The sequence below is a fragment of the Barbus barbus genome (assembly GCF_936440315.1).
Source record: "Barbus barbus genome assembly, chromosome: 28".
Taxonomy (NCBI): Eukaryota; Metazoa; Chordata; class Actinopteri; order Cypriniformes; family Cyprinidae; genus Barbus; species Barbus barbus.
Genome location: NC_136756.1, coordinates 2,699,295 through 2,723,558, shown reverse-complemented (window position 1 = coordinate 2,723,558; position 24,264 = coordinate 2,699,295). Strand labels below are relative to the sequence as shown.

The window sequence follows — 24,264 nt, the reverse complement described above, 5'->3', positions numbered from 1 at the left end:
CCAGCCGAAAAGAGGGAAAATATATTACTCCAAAAACACCACATTTATTATGCATTATTATGTACATTTATTATTATTTTTGTAAACAATTACATTATATGTTTAATACCAGTCAATATAGCGAAAGATTTACAAATATTATATAGACTATAGTTCCCTTCCAGGAACTTCGAGCTACGTCCGAAGACGCTATGGGAACGCCATCAGCGTAACCGGCGCTCTGAATATTTTATACAACAGTCTAATGGATGGGCGAGGCGTCACGGGCGGGGTGACGTCACGACCAGGAAGTTATATAAGCACGTGCGGCGGAGCCGGCATCAGCTTTCTGTCATTCAGCAAGCGCTCTGTGTATTGTCAGTCTGATTCTTTGTCTTGTGAGTCTTATTTGGTGTTGTCTGTCTTGGAAAGCCAGGGAAAAATGCCTAAAGCTAAGGCAAAGACTAAGGGCGATCCCAGATCGCGTTTCAGGTTGTGTGTCAGTCCCTGCCCTCGTTACATCACGAGTGGAGACACACACAGCCTGTGCGTGGTCTGTTTGGGTGCGGAGCATGCGGCATCAGCTCTCGAGGGAGCTGGTTGCCTGCACTGTGAGCGGCTCCCGCTGCGCACACTCCGCACCCGGAAGGCTCTCTTCGAGAAGGGAGCCTTCGCGAGCCTCCCACGCGGTGCTGGCCCCGCTGCTGCCGAGGCAGAGCGGCTGCTACACTCGTGGGGCTCGCAGGCTGATCTGGCTGGCGGGAGTGAGACGGGCATGTCTCTATCTCCTCCCGTATCCGCCAGATCTGGTGTCCCGTCTCTCGGGGAAGCGGTTACTTCCCCCCGAGATGAGGACTCAGCGCTTCGTCTATCTTCCTCTGAGGAGATTGATGTGACGAGCGTTGAAGAGGTTACGCCGCCTCTCTCGCCCCAATACGAGGAGCTTTTGGAGGTGGCAACTCGGGCAGTGGCCAAGCTTGACATCAGTTGGCCCCCCGAGAGAACAACTGTGCCGCGGTCCAGCCTGCTGGACGAGCGTTTCCTGCGCTCGCGGCCGCCACCTCTGCGCAGGAGCCTTCCGTTTTTCCCCGATCTCCACACCGAGGTGTCGAGATCGTGGGTGAAACCATATACATCCCGCCCTTTCATTCCCGCGTCAGATTACTACGGTAATGTACGGGAATTGGACGGGCGTGGATACAGGGCGATGCCCCGGATTGAGCAGACGCTGGCGGGCTATCTGTCTCCTTCCACAGCATCGTCCTTGAAGGCTCCTACCCTGCCCACCAGGCCTCTGCGCACCACATCATCCCTGGTGGGCAAGGGGTATGCGGCAGCAGGACAGGCTGGTGCGTGTCTGCACACGATGGCGGTGTTGCAGGCGTACCAGGCCGAACTGCTGAAGGATTTAGATGAGCTGGGGGATGTCAGAGCTGAGGATATCTCAGAGCTCAGGAGAACCGCCGATTTGGCTCTCCGCGCCACCAAGGAGTCGGCCCGTGCTATCGGCCGCTCCATGGCAGCTATGGTGGCAACGGAGAGGCATTTGTGGCTGACCCTGTCCGACATTAAGGAGAAGGACAGGGTCTGCCTCCTGGACGCCCCGCTTCAGCCTTCTGGCCTGTTCGGCGACGCCGTGGGTACCGTCGTCGACAGGTTTCAGGAGGCCCGTAGGCAAGCGGAGGCGTTTCGGCGGTTCCTCCCCCGCCGCTCTCTAACTCTGGAGGCTGCTGGGCGGGAGCAGCCTCCTCCGCATACTAGTTCCTCGCACAGGGCTGCGCAGAAGGAGAGCGTCGCCTCTCGTGCTCCCCCGAGGCGGAGCCGAGGGCAGCGGCGCTCCGCGCCGGGGGCCTCAAAACCCAAGACAGACCTGAGGGATGTCTTGGCGGCCAAGAGGTCCGCGGCAAGGAAGTCCTGATGGGCAAGTCCCAGGACTTCGGAGGGTGACCCCTACTGGGGTGGAGCGACTCACACCGCAGCTCACGGTGACCGTCTCCCCTCGGTGCCCTCCGGGGATCTGTCTGCCAACCCTGCAGTTCCAGGGCACAGCAGGTCCCAGCGAGTACTATCCTCAGGTTCTACCGCCTGTGATCTCAGCGGGCCTGAGAGACTCGCCCCAGCCGCCAGACTACGCGTCCCCTGCCGGTACGCTCCAGCAAGACAGCGGTCTGGCCGCTTCTCTAACACCAGAGGTCAGTCTCGAGAGACTGATTCCCTTAGTAGATCGTTTGGCGGCCTGGCAACGGCTGCCGAACGTGTCTCTCTGGGTCCTGCGCACGGTAGAGGCTGGCTATTCCATCCAGTTCGATGGGCCGCCCCCGCGGTTCAACGGGGTCTGCGTGACTACGGTCCGCCCCGAGCAGGCTCTGGTCCTGGAACAGGAAGTCAACACTTTGCTGAAAAAGGAAGCCATAGAGTTGGTTCCACTTCACGAAGTGCACACCGGCTTCTACAGCCGGTACTTCATTGTTCCGAAGAGGGATGGAGGGCTCAGGCCCATACTGGACTTGCGTCTCTTGAACCTCTCAGTCAGACCGCTGAAGTTCAAGATGTTGACGGTCAAGCAGATCGTGTCCCAAATCAGGTCCGAGGACTGGTTTGTCACGATAGACCTCAAAGACGCCTATTTCCATGTGTCCATCATTCCCTCTCACAGGAAGTTCCTGAGGTTCGCTTTCGGGGGCAAAGCGTACCAGTATCGGGTTCTTCCCTTCGGCCTAGCACTCTCACCCCGCACTTTCACCAAGTGTGTGGATGCGGCACTGGTCCCGTTGCGACTGCAAGGCATCCGCATACTAAATTATATCGACGATTGGTTGATTCTTGCTCAATCAGAGCAGTTGGCAGTTCGGCATCGAGATGTCGTTCTTGCCCACATGAAAGATTTGGGGTTAAGACTAAACGCCAAGAAGAGTGTGCTTTCTCCAGCTTAGAGAACCACTTATCTAGGCGTGGTGTGGGATTCGACCACGATGCAGGCTCGTTTGACCCCTGCTCGGATCGAGTCGATCCTCACGGCAGTCAGGAGAGTGCGAGAAGGCCAGCCATTCACTGTCAAGCAGTTTCAGAGGCTGCTTGGGCTCATGGCAGCTGCGTCCAGCGTGATTCCTTCTGGCCTGCTGTACATGAGGCCCCTACAGTGGTGGCTCAAGACCAGGGGGGTCTCCCTGAGGGGAAACTCGCTCCGCGCTGTCAAGGTATCACGGCGCTGTATCCGTGCCTTAGACATGTGGAGGAAACCCTGGTTCTTGTCCCAGGGCCCGGCGCTGGGAGCTCCTTGTCGCCGCGTCTCGCTAGCGACGGACGCCTCCCTCACCGGTTGGGGTGCGGTCATGAGTGGCCACCCTGCCCGCGGTCTGTGGAGTGGTCGCCACCTGACGTGGCATATCAACTGGCTAGAGATCCTAGCTGTGTTCCGTGCTCTCAAGCACTTCCTCCCAGACCTGAGAGATCGCCACGTGCTGGTCCGCACCGACAGCACGGCAGTGGTCTCTTACATCAACCACCAAGGAGGTCTGCGGTCGCGCCCCTTGTACAAGCTGGCACACCAGATCCTTGTGTGGTCCCAGGGCAAGCTCCTATCATTGAGAGCTGTGCACATTCCTGGGTATCTCAATGTCGGAGCAGACGTCCTGTCGAGACAGGGGCCGAGGCCCGGGGAATGGATGCTTCACCCCCAGGTGGTGAAGCAGATTTGGAAGGTCTTTGGCCAAGCACAGGTGGACCTCTTTGCGACTCGAGAGTCTGCGCAATGTCCCCTTTGGTTCTCTCTAGCTCCTCCAGCGCCTCTGGGACTGGATGCTATGGTACAGACCTGGCCGAGGCTTCGTCTGTACGCCTTCCCCCCGATCGCTCTGCTCCCGGGAGTTTTGGCGAGAGTGCGCCGGGACGCGGTAAGCCTACTGTTAGTAGCGCCGTTCTGGCCGGGCCGAGTATGGTTCTCGGATCTGATTTCCCTCCTCGACGGCACCCCGTGGCCGGTACCGATCAGGAGCGATCTCCTCTCACAGGCTGGGGGCACCCTTGTGCACCCCCGCCCGGAGTGCTGGAGGCTGTGGGTGTGGCCCCTGAGGGGGCACAACTCATAGCTTCCGGTCTGTCAACCGAGGTTGTCGAGACCATCCTCCAATCCAGAGCTCCATCTACGAGGAAACTGTACGCCTTGAAGTGGAAACTCTTCACTTCATGGTGCGGAGACTGCCAGCTCGACCCAGTCAACTGCCCGATCCGCGCAGTTCTGGAGTTCCTGCAGGCCCGCTTCTCCGCAGGGTTAACCCACTCCACTATTAAGGTCTACGTGGCAGCTATCTTGTCGTACCACGCCCTTATCAGTGGCCAGTCAGTGGGCAGACACCCCCTGGTTACACGTTTCCTCCGCGGTGCGCTGAGGCTGAGGCCGCCTGTACGACCCCGTGTCCCCACGTGGGACCTGGCCGTGGTACTAGAGGCTCTGGGCAGAGCACCCTTCGAGCCTCTCGGGGAGATAACTGATAGACTCCTCACGATTAAGACCGTCTTTCTGCTGGCTATCACCTCTCTGAGGAGGGTGAGTGACCTCCAGGCCCTATCTGTGGACCCTTCGCATATCGACTTTGCGCCCGGTTCGGCGAAAGTCTTCCTCTACCCCCGTACGGGGTACATTCCGAAGGTTCTGACGGTCGTACCACAGCCGGTCGTACTCCAGGCCTTTTGTCCTCCTCCCTTCAGGGAGCCCGACCAGGAAAGGCACAACTGCGTGTGTCCAGTGCGAGCACTGGACGCATACATCCACAGAGCTGCCCTGTGGAGAAAAACGGACCAATTGCTCGTGTGCTTTGGTCCACCTAAGAGGGGTCTTCCAGCTTCGAAGCCCACTCTTAGCAGGTGGATAGTGGATGCCATCAATCTGGCGTACGAGACCTCTGACCTTCCCCCGCCGTTGGGAGTCAGAGCACACTCGACCCGAGGTGTGGCGGCCTCCAAGGCCTTCTGGGCAGGTGTCTCCATGCAAGACATCTGCAACGCTGCTGGGTGGTCCACGCCCCTGACATTCGCCAGGTTTTACAACCTCGACATCAGAGCCACTCCAGGCTCCTCCGTCCTTTCAGCCTGACACTAGGCAGGGACTTGTCAGTCTGGCGGCGTTGGTATTGCGTTCCCATAGCGTCTTCGGACGTAGCTCGAAGTTCCTGGAAGGGAACGTACCAGGTTACGTATGTAACCCAGGTTCCCTGAAGGGAACGAGAGCTACGTCCCGAGCCACACTTCCGGCATCCCTGCCAGCGCTTGCTTCATGACTTGAAGCTGATGCCGGCTCCGCCGCACGTGCTTATATAACTTCCTGGTCGTGACGTCACCCCGCCCGTGACGCCTCGCCCATCCATTAGACTGTTGTATAAAATATTCAGAGCGCCGGCGCTCTGAATATTTTATACAACGTCTTCGGACGTAGCTCTCGTTCCCTTCAGGGAACCTGGGTTACATACGTAACCTGGTACGTTACTACTCCACAACAAATTCTATAAATTTAACGCTACTCAGAACAGAACAATAAGTAGCTATAAAATTGTATTTTAAACTATAAAATAAAACACAGATTAGGCTATAGTGGCATTCGCTATAAACGGCATACAAACTTCAAGCTAAAACATTTATTTAAGGCAAAAAAGTCTCTTTCATTCGACAAGAATCCAAATGTCTCCATTTTTGCCATGCAACATTTGGTTGCTAAACTATTATTTATGTAAAAATCTTTGTACTTCACTTGTGTTCTGATATCCACGTAAAACATAATTATTCACATGTGAAAAAAATGTTTGTTTGGGTGCTATACGCTGATTTTAGTTTGATGATGAATGGCTGAAATGTCAAGTTATCAGTGCTAGAACTGATATGTTGGGTGTATGCATGTGAGGTGCCTGCCCGATCAGTTGGATCTAATAAAATAAAGATATAAAGAAAACAAATAAAAATGCATTAAGAGTGTCACAAAAACGAAAGTAGCCTATAGCCTACTTGTAGCATAGATTGTTTATTTTTATTTTATTCCTTTTATATAGTTCATTTCTGTTTTTCTCTGTTCACAGAAGTGCTGCAGGTGCGTGATGCGATGATATGAATCCACTGCTAAAACGACATACTACCACAACAATATTAATAACTGTTCTGACTCACACACACTTTTCAAAACCTTCTCTTCTCTTCTTTGTTCTTTTGTAATGTTGCTGTTGTTCTGTAAAATAAAATAAAAAGGTAAGACAATAATAATAATTACAACAGCTCTAATACATTTATTACATTAACAGTGTTCAAATTGGGATCTGTAATATTTTCTAATGCTTTAAAAGAAGTATCTTCTGCTCAGCAAGGCTGCATTTATTTATACAATAAAAAAATACAAAAACAGTAATATTGTCAAATATTATTACAATTTTAAATAACTGTTTTGTATGTGAATATATAGTAAAATGTAATTATTTCCTGTGATCAAAGCTAAATTTTCAGCATCATTACTCCAGTCTTCAGTTTCCATGATCCTGATTTACTGCTCAAAGTGTCGTTTTCCTTCTTTTTTTGACTTTAGCCAATCATATGCCTGTTTCAAGAAAGGGGGTCTAAAAAATGTCCAAAAAATATTTTTATTTTACTAACTTATTAATTTTAAGTTCAATTGTGCTTTGTTGGTATAATGTCTGCTAAAATGTTAAAAAAAATGTTTAGTGTTAAATATTTTTCAATATTTTTATTTTTTTAACAATATAAACTGTTGTTTTGTAATTAAATTTTTTCTTTGAAAAGCAAGACAAAACAGTAAAAAGCACATTTTGGCTATTTAATTTATGCAATGGTGAAAAAATTGGCAAAATACATATGGGGGGGGGGGGGGTCACAAAAACTGTGTTCAGTATTCGGGCCTAGTGTTTCCTTTTTTTGGTTTCAGCTTTGGCCAAGAATTTTCATTTCGGTGCATCCCTACTAAGTCACAACTTCTTGCTACTGGGGTTCCTCAGGGCTCAGTGCTTGGACCACTTCTCTTTTCCATCTACACATCATCATTAGGATCTGTCATTGAGAAACATGGCTTTTCCTATCACTGCTATGTTGATGACACTCAACACTACTTCTCATTCCAACCAGAGATCTGTTGAAGATTTGTGTAAAGATGGGGGCCAATTGGTCAGCACAGACTTTTAGACAGGCAGGTGAAATACCGTCTGGTCCTGAAGCTTTCCTAGATTTCAACCATAACACCTTCCAGGGCAGCCAGGAACCTTGGAGTTGTGATTGATGATCAGTTAAGCTTCACAGACCATGTTGCTACAACCTCCTGCAGATTTGCCTTATACAACACTAGGAAGATTACACCCTTCCTATCATAGCAGGCCACACAACTCCTTGTGCATGCCCTTGTTCCCTCCAGACTCGGCTATTATAATGCTTTCTTGGCGGGCCTTCTGGCATATACTATCAAGCCTCTACAAATGATTCAGCATGCAGCAGCAAGAGTGGTCTTCAACGAGCCCAAAGAAAGCCCAGATCACACCTCTTTCATCAGTTCGCACTGGCTGCCAATAGCTGCTGACAAAAAATTCAAGGTACCAATGCAGCAATGTTTGTACCTATGATTGCTGATTACTTCACATTACCCCACATTAAGCGTATGGGGCTGTCACGTGATGAACGAACGACTCAAACCCGAGACTCGATCGAAGAACTAATCAATTCTCTTTCCGGCTCAGGCTGCATTGGTTAAGCGTATGGGGCTGTCACGTGATGAACGAACGACTCAAACCCGAGACTTGTGAGGTGAACTAATCAATTCTCTTTCCGGCTCAGGCTGCATTGGTTAAGCGTATGGGGCTGTCACGTGATGAACGAACGACTCAAACCCGAGACTCGATCGAAGAACTAATCCCTTCTCTTTCCGGCTCAGGCTGCATTGGTTAAGCGTATGGGGCTGTCACGTGAAGAACGAACGACTCAAACCCGAGACTCGATATAGACGAACTAATCAATTCTCTTTCCGGCTCAGGCTGCATTGGTTAAGCGTATGGGGCTGTCACGTGATGAACGAACGACTCAAACCCGAGACTCGATATACAAGAACTAATCAATTCTCTTTCCGGCTCAGACTGCATTGGTTAAGCTTATGGGGCTGTCACGTGATGAACGAACAACTCAAACCCGAGACTTGTGAGGTGAACTAATCAATTCTCTTTCCGGCTCAGGCTGCATTGGTTAAGCGTATGGGGCTGTCACGTGATGAACGAACGACTCAAACCCGAGACTCGATCGAAGAACTAATCCCTTCTCTTTCCGGCTCAGGCTGCATTGGTTAAGCGTATGGGGCTGTCACGTGAAGAACGAACGACTCAAACCCGAGACTCGATATAGACGAACTAATCAATTCTCTTTCCGGCTCAGGCTGCATTGGTTAAGCGTATGGGGCTGTCACGTGATGAACGAACGACTCAAACCCGAGACTCGATATACAAGAACTAATCAATTCTCTTTCCGGCTCAGGCTGCATTGGTTAAGCATATGGGGCTGTCACTTGATGAACGAACGACTCAAACCCGAGACTCGATATAGAAGAACTAATCAATTCTCTTTCCGGCTCAGGCTGCATTGGTTAAGCGTATGGGGCTGTCACGTGATGAACGAACGACTCAAACCCGAGGCTCGATCAAGAACTAATCAATTCTCTTTCCGGCTCAGGCTGCATTGGTTAAGCGTATGGGGCTGTCACGTGATGAACGAACGACTCAAACCCGAGGCTCGATCAAGAACTAATCAATTCTCTTTCCGGCTCACGCTGCATTGGTTAAGCGTATGGGGCTGTCACGTGAAGAACGAACGACTCAAACCCGAGACTCGATATAGACGAACTAATCAATTCTCTTTCCGGCTCAGGCTGCATTGGTTAAGCGTATGGGGCTGTCACGTGATGAACGAACGACTCAAACCCGAGACTCGATATAGAAGAACTAATCAATTCTCTTTCCGGCTCAGGCTGCATTGGTTAAGCGTATGGGGCTGTCACGTGATGAACGAACGACTCAAACCCGAGGCTCGATCAAGAACTAATCAATTCTCTTTCCGGCTCAGGCTGCATTGGTTAAGCGTATGGGGCTGTCACGTGAAGAACGAACGACTCAAACCCGAGACTCGATATAGACGAACTAATCAATTCTCTTTCCGGCTCAGGCTGCATTGGTTAAGCGTATGGGGCTGTCACGTGATGAACGAACGACTCAAACCCGAGACTCGATATAGAAGAACTAATCAATTCTCTTTCCGGCTCAGGCTGCATTGGTTAAGCGTATGGGGCTGTCACGTGATGAACGAACGACTCAAACCCGAGGCTCGATCAAGAACTAATCAATTCTCTTTCCGGCTCACGCTGCATTGGTTAAGCGTATGGGGCTGTCACGTGATGAACGAACGACTCAAACCCGAGACTCGATATAGACGAACTAATCAATTCTCTTTCCGGCTCAGGCTGCATTGGTTAAGCGTATGGGGCTGTCATGTGATGAACGAACGACTCAAACCCGAGACTCGATATAGAAGACCTAATCAATTCTCTTTCCGGCTCAGGCTGCATTGGTTAAGCGTATGGGACTGTCACGTGATGAACGAACGACTCAAACCCGAGACTCGATATAGACGAACTAATCAATTCTCTTTCCGGCTCAGGCTGCATTGGTTAAGCGTATGGGGCTGTCACGTGATGAACGAACGACTCAAACCCGAGACTCGATATAGACGAACTAATCATTTCTCTTTCCGGCTCAGGCTGCATTGGTTAAGCGTATGGGGCTGTCATGTGATGAACGAACGACTCAAACCCGAGACTCGATATAGACGAACTAATCAATTCTCTTTCCGGCTCAGGCTGCATTGGTTAAGCGTATGGGGCTGTCACGTGATGAACGAACGACTCAAACCCGAGACTCAGGAGGTGAACTAATCAATTCTCTTTCCGGCTCAGGCTGCATTGGTTAAGCGTATGGGGCTGTCACGTGATGAACGAACGACTCAAACCCGAGACTCGATCGAAGAACTAATCAATTCTCTTTCCGGCTCAGGCTGCATTGGTTAAGCGTATGGGGCTGTCACGTGATGAACGAACGACTCAAACCCGAGACTTGTGAGGTGAACTAATCAATTCTCTTTCCGGCTCAGGCTGCATTGGTTAAGCGTATGGGGCTGTCACGTGATGAACGAACGACTCAAACCCGAGACTCGATCGAAGAACTAATCCCTTCTCTTTCCGGCTCAGGCTGCATTGGTTAAGCGTATGGGGCTGTCACGTGAAGAACGAACGACTCAAACCCGAGACTCGATATAGACGAACTAATCAATTCTCTTTCCGGCTCAGGCTGCATTGGTTAAGCGTATGGGGCTGTCACGTGATGAACGAACGACTCAAACCCGAGACTCGATATACAAGAACTAATCAATTCTCTTTCCGGCTCAGGCTGCATTGGTTAAGCGTATGGGGCTGTCACGTGATGAACGAACGACTCAAACCCGAGGCTCGATCAAGAACTAATCAATTCTCTTTCCGGCTCAGACTGCATTGGTTAAGCTTATGGGGCTGTCACGTGATGAACGAACGACTCAAACCCGAGACTTGTGAGGTGAACTAATCAATTCTCTTTCCGGCTCAGGCTGCATTGGTTAAGCGTATGGGGCTGTCACGTGATGAACGAACGACTCAAACCCGAGACTCGATCGAAGAACTAATCCCTTCTCTTTCCGGCTCAGGCTGCATTGGTTAAGCGTATGGGGCTGTCACGTGAAGAACGAACGACTCAAACCCGAGACTCGATATAGACGAACTAATCAATTCTCTTTCCGGCTCAGGCTGCATTGGTTAAGCGTATGGGGCTGTCACGTGATGAACGAACGACTCAAACCCGAGACTCGATATACAAGAACTAATCAATTCTCTTTCCGGCTCAGGCTGCATTGGTTAAGCGTATGGGGCTGTCACGTGATGAACGAACGACTCAAACCCGAGACTCGATATAGATGAACTAATCAATTCTCTTTCCGGCTCAGGCTGCATTGGTTAAGCATATGGGGCTGTCACTTGATGAACGAACGACTCAAACCCGAGACTCGATATAGAAGAACTAATCAATTCTCTTTCCGGCTCAGGCTGCATTGGTTAAGCGTATGGGGCTGTCACGTGATGAACGAACGACTCAAACCCGAGGCTCGATCAAGAACTAATCAATTCTCTTTCCGGCTCAGGCTGCATTGGTTAAGCGTATGGGGCTGTCACGTGATGAACGAACGACTCAAACCCGAGGCTCGATCAAGAACTAATCAATTCTCTTTCCGGCTCACGCTGCATTGGTTAAGCGTATGGGGCTGTCACGTGAAGAACGAACGACTCAAACCCGAGACTCGATATAGACGAACTAATCAATTCTCTTTCCGGCTCAGGCTGCATTGGTTAAGCGTATGGGGCTGTCACGTGATGAACGAACGACTCAAACCCGAGACTCGATATAGAAGAACTAATCAATTCTCTTTCCGGCTCAGGCTGCATTGGTTAAGCGTATGGGGCTGTCACGTGATGAACGAACGACTCAAACCCGAGGCTCGATCAAGAACTAATCAATTCTCTTTCCGGCTCAGGCTGCATTGGTTAAGCGTATGGGGCTGTCACGTAATGAACGAACGACTCAAACCCGAGACTCGATATAGACGAACTAATCAATTCTCTTTCCGGCTCAGACTGCATTGGTTAAGTGTATGGGGCTGTCACGTGATGAACGAACGACTCAAACCCGAGGCTCGATCAAGAACTAATCAATTCTCTTTCCGGCTCAGGCTGCATTGGTTAAGCGTATGGGGCTGTCACGTGATGAACGAACGACTCAAACCCGAGACTCGATATAGAAGAACTAATAAATTCTCTTTCCGGCTCAGACTGCATTGGTTAAGTGTATGGGGCTGTCACGTGATGAACGAACGACTCAAACCCGAGGCTCGATCAAGAACTAATCAATTCTCTTTCCGGCTCAGACTGCATTGGTTAAGCGTATGGGGCTGTCACGTAATGAACGAACGACTCAAACCCGAGGCTCGATCAAGAACTAATCAATTCTCTTTCCGGCTCAGGCTGCATTGGTTAAGCGTATGGGGCTGTCACGTGATGAACGAACGACTCAAACCCGAGACTCGATATAGACGAACTAATCAATTCTCTTTCCGGCTCACGCTGCATTGGTTAAGTGTATGGGGCTGTCACGTAATGAACGAACGACTCAAACCCGAGACTCGATATAGACGAACTAATCAATTCTCTTTCCGGCTCAGGCTGCATTGGTTAAGCGTATGGGGCTGTCACGTGATGAACGAACGACTCAAACCCGAACACTTGTCAGATAAGAGGTGGTGCGCTAATCAGAGACTAAAGACCCAGGTAAACAATTAAGTAATATTTTCTGTTTCTTATAGCATAGTTTTGTATTGTTTGTAGTGTGATAAACGTTTGCATAGTAGATGTGTTTGGAAAGTAACACATAACATTTGAATTGTATTTTGCTAAAATGAACGAAATGAATGAAATGACTCGAAAAAAGATTCGTTCATTTTGCTGAACGAGACTCAAAGGTCCGAGTCGGTAAAATGATCCGAACTTCCCATCACTACTACTGGGCCCGAGTGAGAACGGAACCATGAGCGATTCCTGGCCGAAGCACGGACATAAGAAAACGGCAACCGGAAGTGTTCGTCCTGGAATGTGTTCCGTGTAGGCACAGTGTAATGATGGAGTGCGTGAATAAAGCTGGTCAGCTCATGAGTCTGGCGGCTCTACAGCAGCATGATCCCTACATAGTGAACCTGCTGGACGTCGCCGGACAGGTCGCGCTCTATACCTTCAGCTCCAAAGCAAACGAATGGGTGAGATTTCAAAACGCATCGCCATATCAGCGCGCGTGCGTCAGTTAGCCTGCAGTTGCTAATAGCAACGCTGTCGCTCAGCATCTCTCTATGATGGTCTGCTGTATTTGTGTTTATTACCCATTATATCAATTCACCAGGAGCATGCAGGGAGTTATGAGAGCGGGTAGGTTTGCTGGAACATCAGTGTGATATATTAGCAGTCAAGATCACCAACGGGTGTTTAATCTGCGACTGTATTTCTCTTTTTCCCTGACATTTAGTGACTGAATATGAAATCTGTTTGAAAACTAACACATGTCTCTGACTTTAGGAGAAGACTGAGATTGAAGGCACATTATTCGTGTATGCCAGGTGAGGGATGACTGACTGGAGCTGTGGAGACCCTCAGTATTATTAATAACGCATTGATCTGTCATGTAATGATCTGTTTTTCTGCAGGTCGGCATCTCCCCATCATGGCTTCACGATTATGAACCGCTTGAGTGCAGAGAACTTAGTGGAGCCCATCAATAAAGACTTGGAGTTCCAGCTCCAGGACCCGTTCCTACTGTACAGGAATGGCAACTGTAAGTAAACGCACTGCTTACATTCATCTGCTGATGTGATGTAAGAAGGAGCCCTGTTTGACTCTTTCAGACGCAGCATTTCCCTTTAAAGTGTACTGTACTGTATTCGAGATGCACATTTCTAAGGCCTCCAGATAACTTTGCTGAAAGAGCTGTTCTGATTGATAGTTTATGGCAAGTAAAAGGCCTTCTTGTATCGTTGTAAAAATGTCCACCTTCAGCTTGTGCTTCACATGCGGTCAAATATTTACAGATTTTAATAAAACAAATATAAGAATATCTTTTACATTAGTAATATTTCAAGATGAACACTTACTGGACTGAAGCAAGCTACTTAAATGTATTCATTTTTTAGAAGAAATCCTTGTTGAAATGTGAGGATCAAATCAGGATTTTGAGGAGCATTTGTTTGTTCATCTCGGTCATCAGTCTTCGGAAACGATAGAGTTTTGATCATAAAACTTATTTTTTTTACGTTTTATATTATATATAAATATATTGAACATATAAACATAACATGTTTTTCTGAAATATACACATGCATGTGTTTGTATTTATATATACACATATACACACACATATTATGTAAACAAAAACTTTTATTTTGGATGCGATTAATCGTTTGACAGCACTAGTTTTTATATTTTGTGTAAAGGTCCAATAAACTGTTCCTTTAGAAAAACATATTCTTCTGACTATTACTTTAGGATTTACACAGTTGAAGTGTTTCTTAATAGAGAGTAAAGCAAACATTAGATCTTCATATTCATAAAAAGTTAAGGAATCAAATAAAAATTTGTTCAAAGATAGTAGGACAGCCTCTTATCGTAAAAACTTCTTAAGGCTGGCTGAGAATATTGTTTCTAACCCTAGTCTTGTGTTTTATAATGAATTTGTGCTTCTACCATCTAAATTTTGGTATAAGGTCCGAAGGTTTAACCGAGTGAAATTAAAACATTGTTTCTGTACATCAGGCTACATCTACATCAGGTACATCTAGAACTGAATAAGTACACATAAAATGAAAGCTCCAGGAATCATGTTGTTTTTTTCCCCTATTGTGAATTCTGTTGTAGTTATAGTGTCTGTCTATTGTGAAACGTTTATATGTAAAGATTTAGTGTGCAAGAAACACTGCTACTCAAGAAACATTTCAGACATTGTCTGACAATAAAGTTTATCTAATCTCATTATTTCTGAATATTATAAATAACACCTTCATGTCACTGTCAGTCTTGCTGGTTGTGAAATGATGAATATATAGTGCCTGCAACTTTATACGCATGCATAGAGTACATGCACATAAAGCAATAGGCCTATATACATTATATAGCCAATTTCAACTGCTTGATTGTGTACATCTTTGCCAAATGTAAACAATATAATATTGTCTAGCTCTAACCTGCTAAATGCAACTATAAGGCATGACGGTATTAAGATATTATAAACATTAGCATCATGATTTTCTGTCTAGCTGGTTTGAAACAATGTGTTATACAAATAAAATTGACTCTTGGATTTTGGCTTAGTAAAACAGGTAATGTTCTCCAGTGTGGTCCCATATCTTTGGTAGTTTATTGGACTGATATTTTACTGTAACTGTACACCTGGCCACAGCACTGTTCTCCTGTGGAACAGCAGTTTATTTGATTGTGTGTGTTTCTGTGTGTCAGTGGGCATCTACAGCATCTGGTTCTACGATAAGGCCGACTGCCAGCGGATTGCACAGCTCATGCTACAGTGAGTATCCGTGTTTAACACTCGGCTGCCTTCAGGAAAACGCTGGTTGCCTGATATCTAGAGTGATGTGGACGGGTGAACTCTAAAGTCTGCTCATTATAATGGCACTGTGTGAATGGAGCGGTCTGTTTTGAGTGAATGATCAATTTAACTAGAGAAGCCTGAATTGCTGCTGAATCTGTGTTGTCCCTGTAGTTAAGTTCCAGTTGTTGTTCTGTGTGTGTAGGATAATCAAACAGGAGGCGTTGCGAGTGTCTCCCGACAGAGGCCTGGGCGGCAGGACGAACGGCTGCGTTCAGACCAGACCCACAGATATCCTGGAGCTGCTCAGCAAGGCTAAAGAGGAGTATCAAAGGGTATGACCACCCTCACGTCTCATTTCACTTCTGTTGTTTGTTGTTCACTCTCACAGCAAGATTACAGCTCAAACTGAAAGCACATAGACCTGGTTATTATTATTATTATCATTGTCATCAACTTTGTCTTGTCTTTTCCCAGTTTAGAGGGAGTGGTATGTTCACATAACACATTGTATCACAATATCAGTATTAATACAATAGTAATTTAAGAATGCTGCTGTTGTATTTCGCGATTATGTGCATTTGCTAATAATACATATTTTGTCTCCCGGGGATGCGTAGTGAAGCTCTGAGTTTGAGTCGGGATGCGCATGCAGATTTACATGCATCAACAACTAGCCTACAACATCTGTCAAAATTGAAAAAACCCAGTTTTTATACCAAAATATGTAAATATTTTGATCATGCAGGTTAGTTTTGACTGCAGCCCTTGATTATGTTTTATATCATTCATTAAATATTGTTCTTTATAGTGTCATACACTTTTAGAGGAGTACCACAGGTAAACATGTACTTTATGACTTCTAGCAATATGGTTTACACTCTTCAAAATAAAGGTGCTTCACGATGCCATAGAAGACTATCTTTTTGTCTAAATGGTTCCATAAAGAACCTTTAACATTTGAAGCTTCTTTGTGGTGAAAGAAGGTTCTTCAGATTATAAAAAAAAGAGTAAGGAAGAGATGGTTCTTTAAAGAACCTTTGACTGAATGGTTCTTTGTGGAACCAAAAATGGTTCTTCTGTGGCTTCGCTGTGAAGAACCTTTTAAGCACCTTTATTTTTAAGAGTGTATATAACTCTGTGGTATTTATGAAAAACAGCAGCCTAAACACACAATATTTTTATATTCAAATTGTGAATGAGTTATATACAGAGCTATATAATAGCTGTCGATCACAAGCTCCGAAAACTCCTGTTATAATCAAATAATAAATGGTTTGATTGTGTTTAGGCCGCACGGTAAATCTCTCATTTACGTTGCATTAGGTTATAGTGAAAGCATTCGTGAACATGCAGAACTTGGTTCAGTTTTGATCAGTGTTGAGTAAATGCCTCTGATTGGCTCACTGAGACTTGTCATAGCGCTTGCATGTTGTTGCTCTTTTGTTGGTTTTGATTGCTTCTATTGTCCTCATTTGTAAGTTGCTTTGGATAAAAGCTTTGCTAAATATAAATGCATTGGCCATTGTGTTCACATGCTCAACAGACTGTTTGTGATTGTCTACATATTGAAAACAAACCTTTAATGCTCTTCACAGAGCACCCACACAACTATACGAAAGCAGCTTCTCAGTCATTTCATAAAATTTCAATATAGACTACTCTACTACTCTAATAGTTCATGTTTAATGCTTTGTCCTTATTGTAAAAAAAATTTAAGGAGGCACAAGTGGCAATTTAGTGTGATAATAGACATTGAATGAATGCTGGAATAACAGGGTTTGTATGTTGTGTGTTTCTAGAGTCAGCCGTTTGAGAGAGATGTTCAGGTGAGCTCTGAAGCTGCGCCGTCACAGGAGAAGAGAGAAGACGTCACAGCCGCTCAACACGAGAAGGTGCTGCTAATCTCACTTCCATTAGATCTGTAAAAACTGTTTTTGCTCTTCTGTGATAGTCAATACTAATCATCTCCGCACAGTTGCAGCAAAGCCCTTAAGTTAAGAAAAAACTAAGTCATATGGTTAAGGAAACCCTCTGTTAGGGACATTACCGTCGTCATGAAGTGTTTTCCCTTAAAGAACAGGTCCCTTCAGACACCTGCTAAACTCACAAGTCTGTGATCAAAGCAGGCTAAGGTGAGTTAACATTGATTCAGGGCAAATCTAGTGTAATCTAATGGGGAACAGAAATAAGAACAGAAGCACAGTACACAAACTTTTGTAATGGACTGTTAGGATGTAATTCATGAAGTATTGTTACACTGTGCACTGTGTGTTTGCTTAAATAAGCTTCATTGCAGAGTACCTCACTAGAGATCATTCAACTCCAACTTAAATATTTGCCAGTGTTTTCAGCTTATCAGTGCTTTTTCCATAATGTAGAGAGACATGGTTGCCAGATTGGGAAGATTCAGTCAAACACTGGGCTGAAAAAGATTCAATTTATGGGGAATAAAATGCTCATCTGGCTGCTGCAACCAAGACAGCTTGTGGAGGTTTGTTAGCAATACAAGATAACACAGATTCCAAATTCAAATGAAAGGTTTTTAGGGTGAATAACCAGCTGGCAAATTTCACAGACGATTATGCTTAATAAATTAAGAGAAGCCGAAATCACAATGAATATAAAAATATGTGCAACTGAACTGACTTGAGCTGAATAAAGAGATGCATGTCTTTTAGAGTCTCCATAGCTGAGTTTCCATCATTAGGGCCCGAGCACCGATGGTGTGAGGACCCTATTGGAATTGCTCCGTTTATTCTTCTTCTCCAAAGGAAATCGCATTTTTGAGGGCCTAAACATGCTCCAAAACTTATGAAACTTTGCACACGGATCAGAACTGGCGAACATTTACATCTGATATGTGTGTGGCAAAACGGCTCGATAGTTTTTGCAATTTCCAGGCCTCGTACTTTGAACTCCTACAGTTTTAATCGGATCGTCTTCAAATTTGCTGCGTGTAATAAATTTTGCGATGCTAAATTGCGAAGATCTTGAGTTTTCATCAAGGGGCATGTCCCTGACGGCCTGACAAAATTTGATGTATCGCCATGAAGCAGGAAGTTGCTGTAACTCAGGCAAGCAATGTCCGATCTGCCCCAAACGTCATGTGTTTGGTAGGAGTCCTGGCTTGAAGACATCTACATGCCAATATTCAGTTATAATTATAGCACCTCCTGTTGGCAGCAGGAAATTTGGCACATATAAATGACTTTCACATATTCCTCCTATATTTACCACTTTAAAAGCATATTGCCCGCTGTTCCCTGTTTTCCAATGGCCACGAGATGGCGGTGAGCCCGGGTGCGAGGGCCCTTTCATCGCTGCTTGCAGCTTTAATTGATTCTGTTCTTTTTCTGGTTGTCACTGTTAAGCTGCTTTGACGGTCTGTATTATATGAATTGCTATAGAAAGGTGATTCGACTGTAAGCATAATGCTTAATCTTTGCCAGAAAGGCTATCCCAAAAAGGCATTATTGAAAAGATGATTAATTTTGTAGCTTTGCTACTGTCAGAAAGTGAGCTTGATTTGCAACACGTTTTGTGACGTCACGGTGTGTGATCGACCCATGAATAAATATGTGACATGCATCTGTTTTTTTTCCTCTCCACAGTCCGGTCACTCAGTAGTGAAGCAGATCACTGTGGAAGAGCTTTTTGGCAGCTCTCTGCCCAAAGAAGCGCCCCAGTCAACAAGCTCCAGTGTGGGAGACAGCATGTGTGGGCCTGCGTTTGCCCCTGCGCCTCACTCGGTGGAGCCTCTCCTCGCTCCTCGCCTCTCTGCTGACCCAGGAGGCCCGGCGCTGGTCTCTCTCTTCCAGGGATGTGGCACCCGAGACCCAAGACCAGCTGCTTCAAATACAGAGGAGAGTCGGAGCAGGTCCACCAGTCAATCTGTGCGTCGAGGTTCGGCCGGTCCACTTCCTCCTGCGTACATGAATCATCTCCCAGATGGGCATGGGTTGCCCGGGTTCATGCCCGGCCCGCTGGTCACCCCACAGAGCTTCAGAGAATCCACCTGCAAAGTTCCAGGGCCCTTCATGGGAAAGGCTGCATTGTCAGCACAGGTGAATACACCGAGCAGTGTTTTCATGGTATGTGTGTTTTTTTTGGTTTGTTTGTTATTTTAATTCTTTAAAATAAACCTATTAATTAAAACATTTCATTTGTGAATCAGACTACGCTGGCCATGTACTACATTTTTGCAAGCAGCCAACAGTTTTGGGCTAAACTTACATTTTTGGAGTAGTATTACGTTACCCTATAAAATATAGCTCAGTGGTGTAGTCTACCTCTGGCTTGCTCAGTTGGGGACACTTAATTTCTAGCGATTATCGTCAATTTGATTTCACAGACACTATTTTAACTAAACTGAGCTAGACAATGACATCACTGAGTTCAATAATGAAATGCCTTTAACTGAAAATTGAGTGTTTAATCTTATTATTATACATTACTCACACTCTATCCTCCAATTTGATACTGTTAAGTGCTTTGACACAATCTGTATTGTTAAAAGCACTATATAAATAAAGGTGACTTGACTTGACTACGTGATACGCAGGTATACGGCATATACCCACTAGCAAAGGTCAAGGATTTCCGTATACCCACTTAAAAAAGCGTGAGGATACGTAACAACATCTTTGTGACAGAACTTTGACACGTTCATTCATAACTTCACCCCGTCTGTGTTGCGATTGAAGCACTGACTCTTTGAAACTCATGCTGTTTCTGTTGATTAACTCTCTCGTTTCATCTGACTGGCTGAGGCCATCCTAAAAATGCGCCACTGCTGCGGCGTCGCCACAAAAGCTTAGCATTTGAACGTGTTTTTATGCCTTGCCCATTTAAACATTCAAAAGATTAAATAAGCATTCAAACACAAGACACGTAAAACTCAGATTAGTACGAACACGGCGCGTGCACAGAGAACAAACATAAACTTAAGTGAATAAACCGTGTATCTCATTGGATGTATTGTCTCTTAAAGTGATCGCGTCCTTTAATGTTAATCCAAGAAATTAAATCAGAAAATCACTCTCACAGCTGTTTACTGAATTACTTTGTAGTTTAACAAGAATGAATCTATATTTAATTTATACAGTGAAGACTATGCCATGCTATTTTATATTTGTACCTGGACACCTACAAACTTGAAAAAACTTAAACATTGTTCTATATATTTATTTGTGCCATTTACACAAACCTATATTAAACTCTTTGAAACGGGGCCCACAGGTACAACCTGCACGGGTACAACCCCAGCTACGGCCCGGGGAGCAGTGACCGATCACTCAACTGTCCCAAGCATCTTTCACACAGTCAACAGTATGTTGACTTTCTCAGGCCAACATAACTACAGTAACATTAGTGTGCGGATCAATGAATGCAGGAGAAGGGGAGATAATACAGATAGGCCTATGTGTGTGTATTCAGTTTAACTGCTGTACACACACAATGTTTATATCTCCTGGTTTCGGATGAGGAGAGAGATGAGAACTCCTGGCCAGACTTGTTGACTGCCTGTTTTTCAATTCCCTAGCCTGACCTTCACTCTTGAAAATGAGCATTGAAAATTGCCAGCTGATAAAACTTGTGCTCCAAGGACCATATTCAGGAAAAATATAGCTGAGGTGGTTTAACTGGCTGAGGTAGATGAGAATCAGTCCAGTCTCTCCAGCTGTTAATGTCATTGGCTGTCTTGTGTTGCATCTAATAAATTGACATGTTGATATCACATAAGCAGTCTTTCAGAAAGCTGTCAGCTGCATGTAGATGCATACTGTACTCATTAGTGGTGCTTATAGGGTGTTGCTTTGGGACGGCCGGGTGAGGGAGGGAAAAATCACAGTATGCTCACTACAAAAAACTAGACTACACCAAGTATTGCTAATTACGTTATTTACATTTTATGAAAGTAATATGCTGCATTATTGTTGCGTTACTTTTTCAAACCTCAGCTGGCTGTGGCTCTTTCTTTCAGACAAATATAGCGTTATGCTGCGGTTGCTTTTTGTGATTGTTTGCAGTGCCTTTACACTTAAAATTAAAAAAAAAATCAAAGTAAAAAGACAAGACTGAGCATGTTTGTATGATTTTAGATTCGTTTGTTTATTTCAAAAAGGGACAATGTACATTAATCAACATTTATGAATGCAAATGTACCCAAATTAACACGAAGGCTAGTTTTCAATGGCAGTCCTTTTACCAGGTGTTATTAGGCGTAAAACTAGAGAAAAGAAACTAAATAGAAGAACAGTGACAACAAAATTCAACCAAGAATTATAAACAACTCCAAAATACAATTGATGAAATGTATTCTCTTTTCACACTAAAATTTGTATTAATGAACACAATATTGCAGGTTTGCGTGAGATTCTTTTTGTATGTGTTTTATTCACTTTGACGTGTTAATGGGAACAAAGAGAACATGTACCATTTAAAACAAAGCTTGGAAATGTATCTTGTTTTTGCATAAGATCTCTCCCTGTCTTTGACAGAGTAAAGAGGCGAATGCGTTTACACAGTCCTCGACTCTGGCCAAACCCGCTCCTGTAAGAGCACTTTTGAAAGCATTGTCAGGTTTGATGTATTGTTTGGTGGCAGTATACTGACATGGCCATTATGATCTCTCTGTCATGTGAAGGCGGGGCCAGCTGTCCAGGGGGAGGAGTCTTCACTGCTGCTGTCTCCTAGTGTGTTCCAGCATTCAATGACAAAGACAGCCGAGCCGCTGAAGAACCCTGCCTCCCCGACGTCTCCCACAGCAGACCTGCCCTCTTCCCTGTATAGTCGCACCCAGCTTAAAGATACACTCATACATCTCATAAAGGTACAGACTGACACCCGCACGCTCACAAACCAACAGTCAAGAAAGACTCGTCCGTCTTCAATTGTCTGCCTATATTTGTTTTGCAGAATGACACCCGTTTCCTCAGTGCAATCCATGAGGCCTACATACAGAGTCTCTCTAAAGGCCTCAACAACATCAAGTTATAGCCGCAAACTGAGAAAACAAAAGGTGCCAGCTGGAGCCGTCTCAGATTCAGTGTGAAGCTTGACTACATCCACTATATTGACTGCTGATTGACTCCCTGATGAACAGCAGATTCCCAGGCTGCTGTGTGCTCTCACTCGCTGAGCTTTCCCATTTCAAACCTAATTTATGACCATCTGCCAATCTCATTTTCTTTCTATGGCTCCCAGCACAATTATGTGCAGTTATGTTAAGGGTCTTGTGCAATACGAAGCATTGCCTCTTTGGAGAACTGCTTTTCATTTATGATCCTGCCTTAGACGTATGGATATGATACGGTATCCCGGTCTCAATAGTGTTTTACTGTTAAATGATCAGTATTGTGGTTTGCAGCAATGGGATTCTTTGAGTTCCCCGGCAAATATGGATTTCGAGTAGGATGTGCACTTATTTCCTCTTTTCATCCAAACTTGGTTGTTTAATTTGACCAGAAAATGAATAAAGGTTAGAGTTTTTTTTTCTCTCTCGATACCACAGTTGTACACAAACTATTGTGTGCAGGTAGTAGACTCTATAAACATCAACGTATACAGTTATTGTGCCATGTATTGCTTTTTAAAATTTGACAGATTGAAATATGAAGTAGTTTATTTAAAGTGTGACGCATCAAATCAACATTTCAGTGTTCCTGAACTAAAGCGTCTTGCGTATCAGTTACTTTAAGACGTCATTCTGCTGTTCTGATGCTCTCTGTATCAACAGCAGGAGGACTGTAGACAAGATCATTTAACATAAGCCACCATAGGTGCATTTATTATATCATTAAAAGTAGAAGGATTTTTTCTTCTGCTTGCACTAACTAGTTCATTTGTTTGTTTGTTTGACGGGAATTGTGTTTTTTAAAATTCACACAAGGTTTATGTACTTACTGCTTATTTACACTTAAAAAAAAGCTGTCTGAAAAGCAAACTGTACACAAAACAATATGGAATGAGATTCCCTTTCATCATGGAGAATTGTAAAACCTCACCACAAATTGAAGTATCGTTCAGTACAAGGCTACATTTCATGAGAAAAGCACATCTCTGGAATGCATCAGGATGATCTGTTACAATGCTTTTTCTTGAGTTCATGTGCAAATAAACTATTGCTATCATTTAGATGGTTGTTTGCGTTGTATTATAGTGACACTTTGACAAAGCAAATCTGCTTATATATTTCAAGACTTAGATTTTTACATCCAAGCATGTTTAAAGCAACACTCCACTTTTTTTGAAAATAGGCTCATTTTCCAACTCACCAAGAGTTAAAAGTTGAGTTTTACCGTTTTCGAATCCATTCAGCCCATCTCCGTTAAAGTGAAGTGCTCCTTTAATGTGTTTCAATCCTTTTTCCATGATCATGTGCGCTTTGTTGAAGCACACAGGGGTCCTCATTTATAAAGCGTGCGCACACAGATGTGATCTTAGAGTGTGAACTCTTAAATCCACGCCAGAGCTCATATTTGTACAAACTGTCTTCGCGGCACGTCAGGGTCTGAGCAGACACATGCACTTTTTCTTGACGGAGTACTGCAGGTTTTTGGAAACGTAAGCTGTTCTAAATGATGATCATTGGTGATATTTTATATGTTAATGACATTAATTAGGAGTCTTTTACAAGGCAGAGAGCTGAAACCGTTCAGTTGCGCGCATGTTTAAGATCATTTGAGATTCACAGATTTCACATCTGAAAGAGTGCATCTCCTGTAATTTGTTCATTCGATGAATCAAACAAACGCATATCTGAGAAATGATCTTAGATCAAATTTAAAACGGTTTCTGCGCAACATTTTATAAATGAGGCCCCTGATAACTGGAGAAAGCTAAATTATGGATAAAGGTATTGTATTTTAGCCAAGAGCAGAGGTTTTGAGTTAAAAATGTCTTGATGGATTTGTTTCAGCTTTTGTCTTTTCAATATGTAAACTGATGGACTGGAACATTTTTTATTTTCCAACATTGTCAAACAGGTTAATTTTCCATTATAACTGGATAAATAAATATTACATAAATGAACACAAAGATAACC

The 24,264-nt window shown here is 44.9% G+C and overlaps 1 protein-coding gene across 5 annotated transcripts; it reads left to right on the top strand.

Moving 5' to 3' along the window:
- Positions 1–12,714: 12,714 nt before the first annotated feature.
- Positions 12,715–24,264, top strand: LOC306848121 (mRNA-decapping enzyme 1A-like). 5 transcript variants are annotated; one of them, XM_079382483.1, is made up of 10 exons: positions 12,717–12,885; positions 13,199–13,239; positions 13,327–13,454; positions 15,128–15,194; positions 15,421–15,550; positions 17,018–17,110; positions 18,830–19,309; positions 21,719–21,772; positions 21,865–22,050; positions 22,137–23,353. In XM_079382483.1, exons 1-10 carry the CDS (start codon positions 12,748–12,750, stop codon positions 22,215–22,217), a joined length of 1,398 nt encoding a protein of 465 aa, XP_079238609.1. In that variant the 5' UTR covers positions 12,717–12,747; the 3' UTR covers positions 22,218–23,353. The 5 variants fall into 5 exon arrangements, with proteins under 5 accessions (XP_079238613.1, XP_079238609.1, XP_079238611.1 ...); XM_079382484.1 differs by having other exon boundaries at positions 12,721–12,885; positions 18,830–19,282; positions 22,137–23,355; XM_079382487.1 differs by lacking the exon at positions 21,719–21,772 and having other exon boundaries at positions 12,715–13,051; positions 22,137–24,264.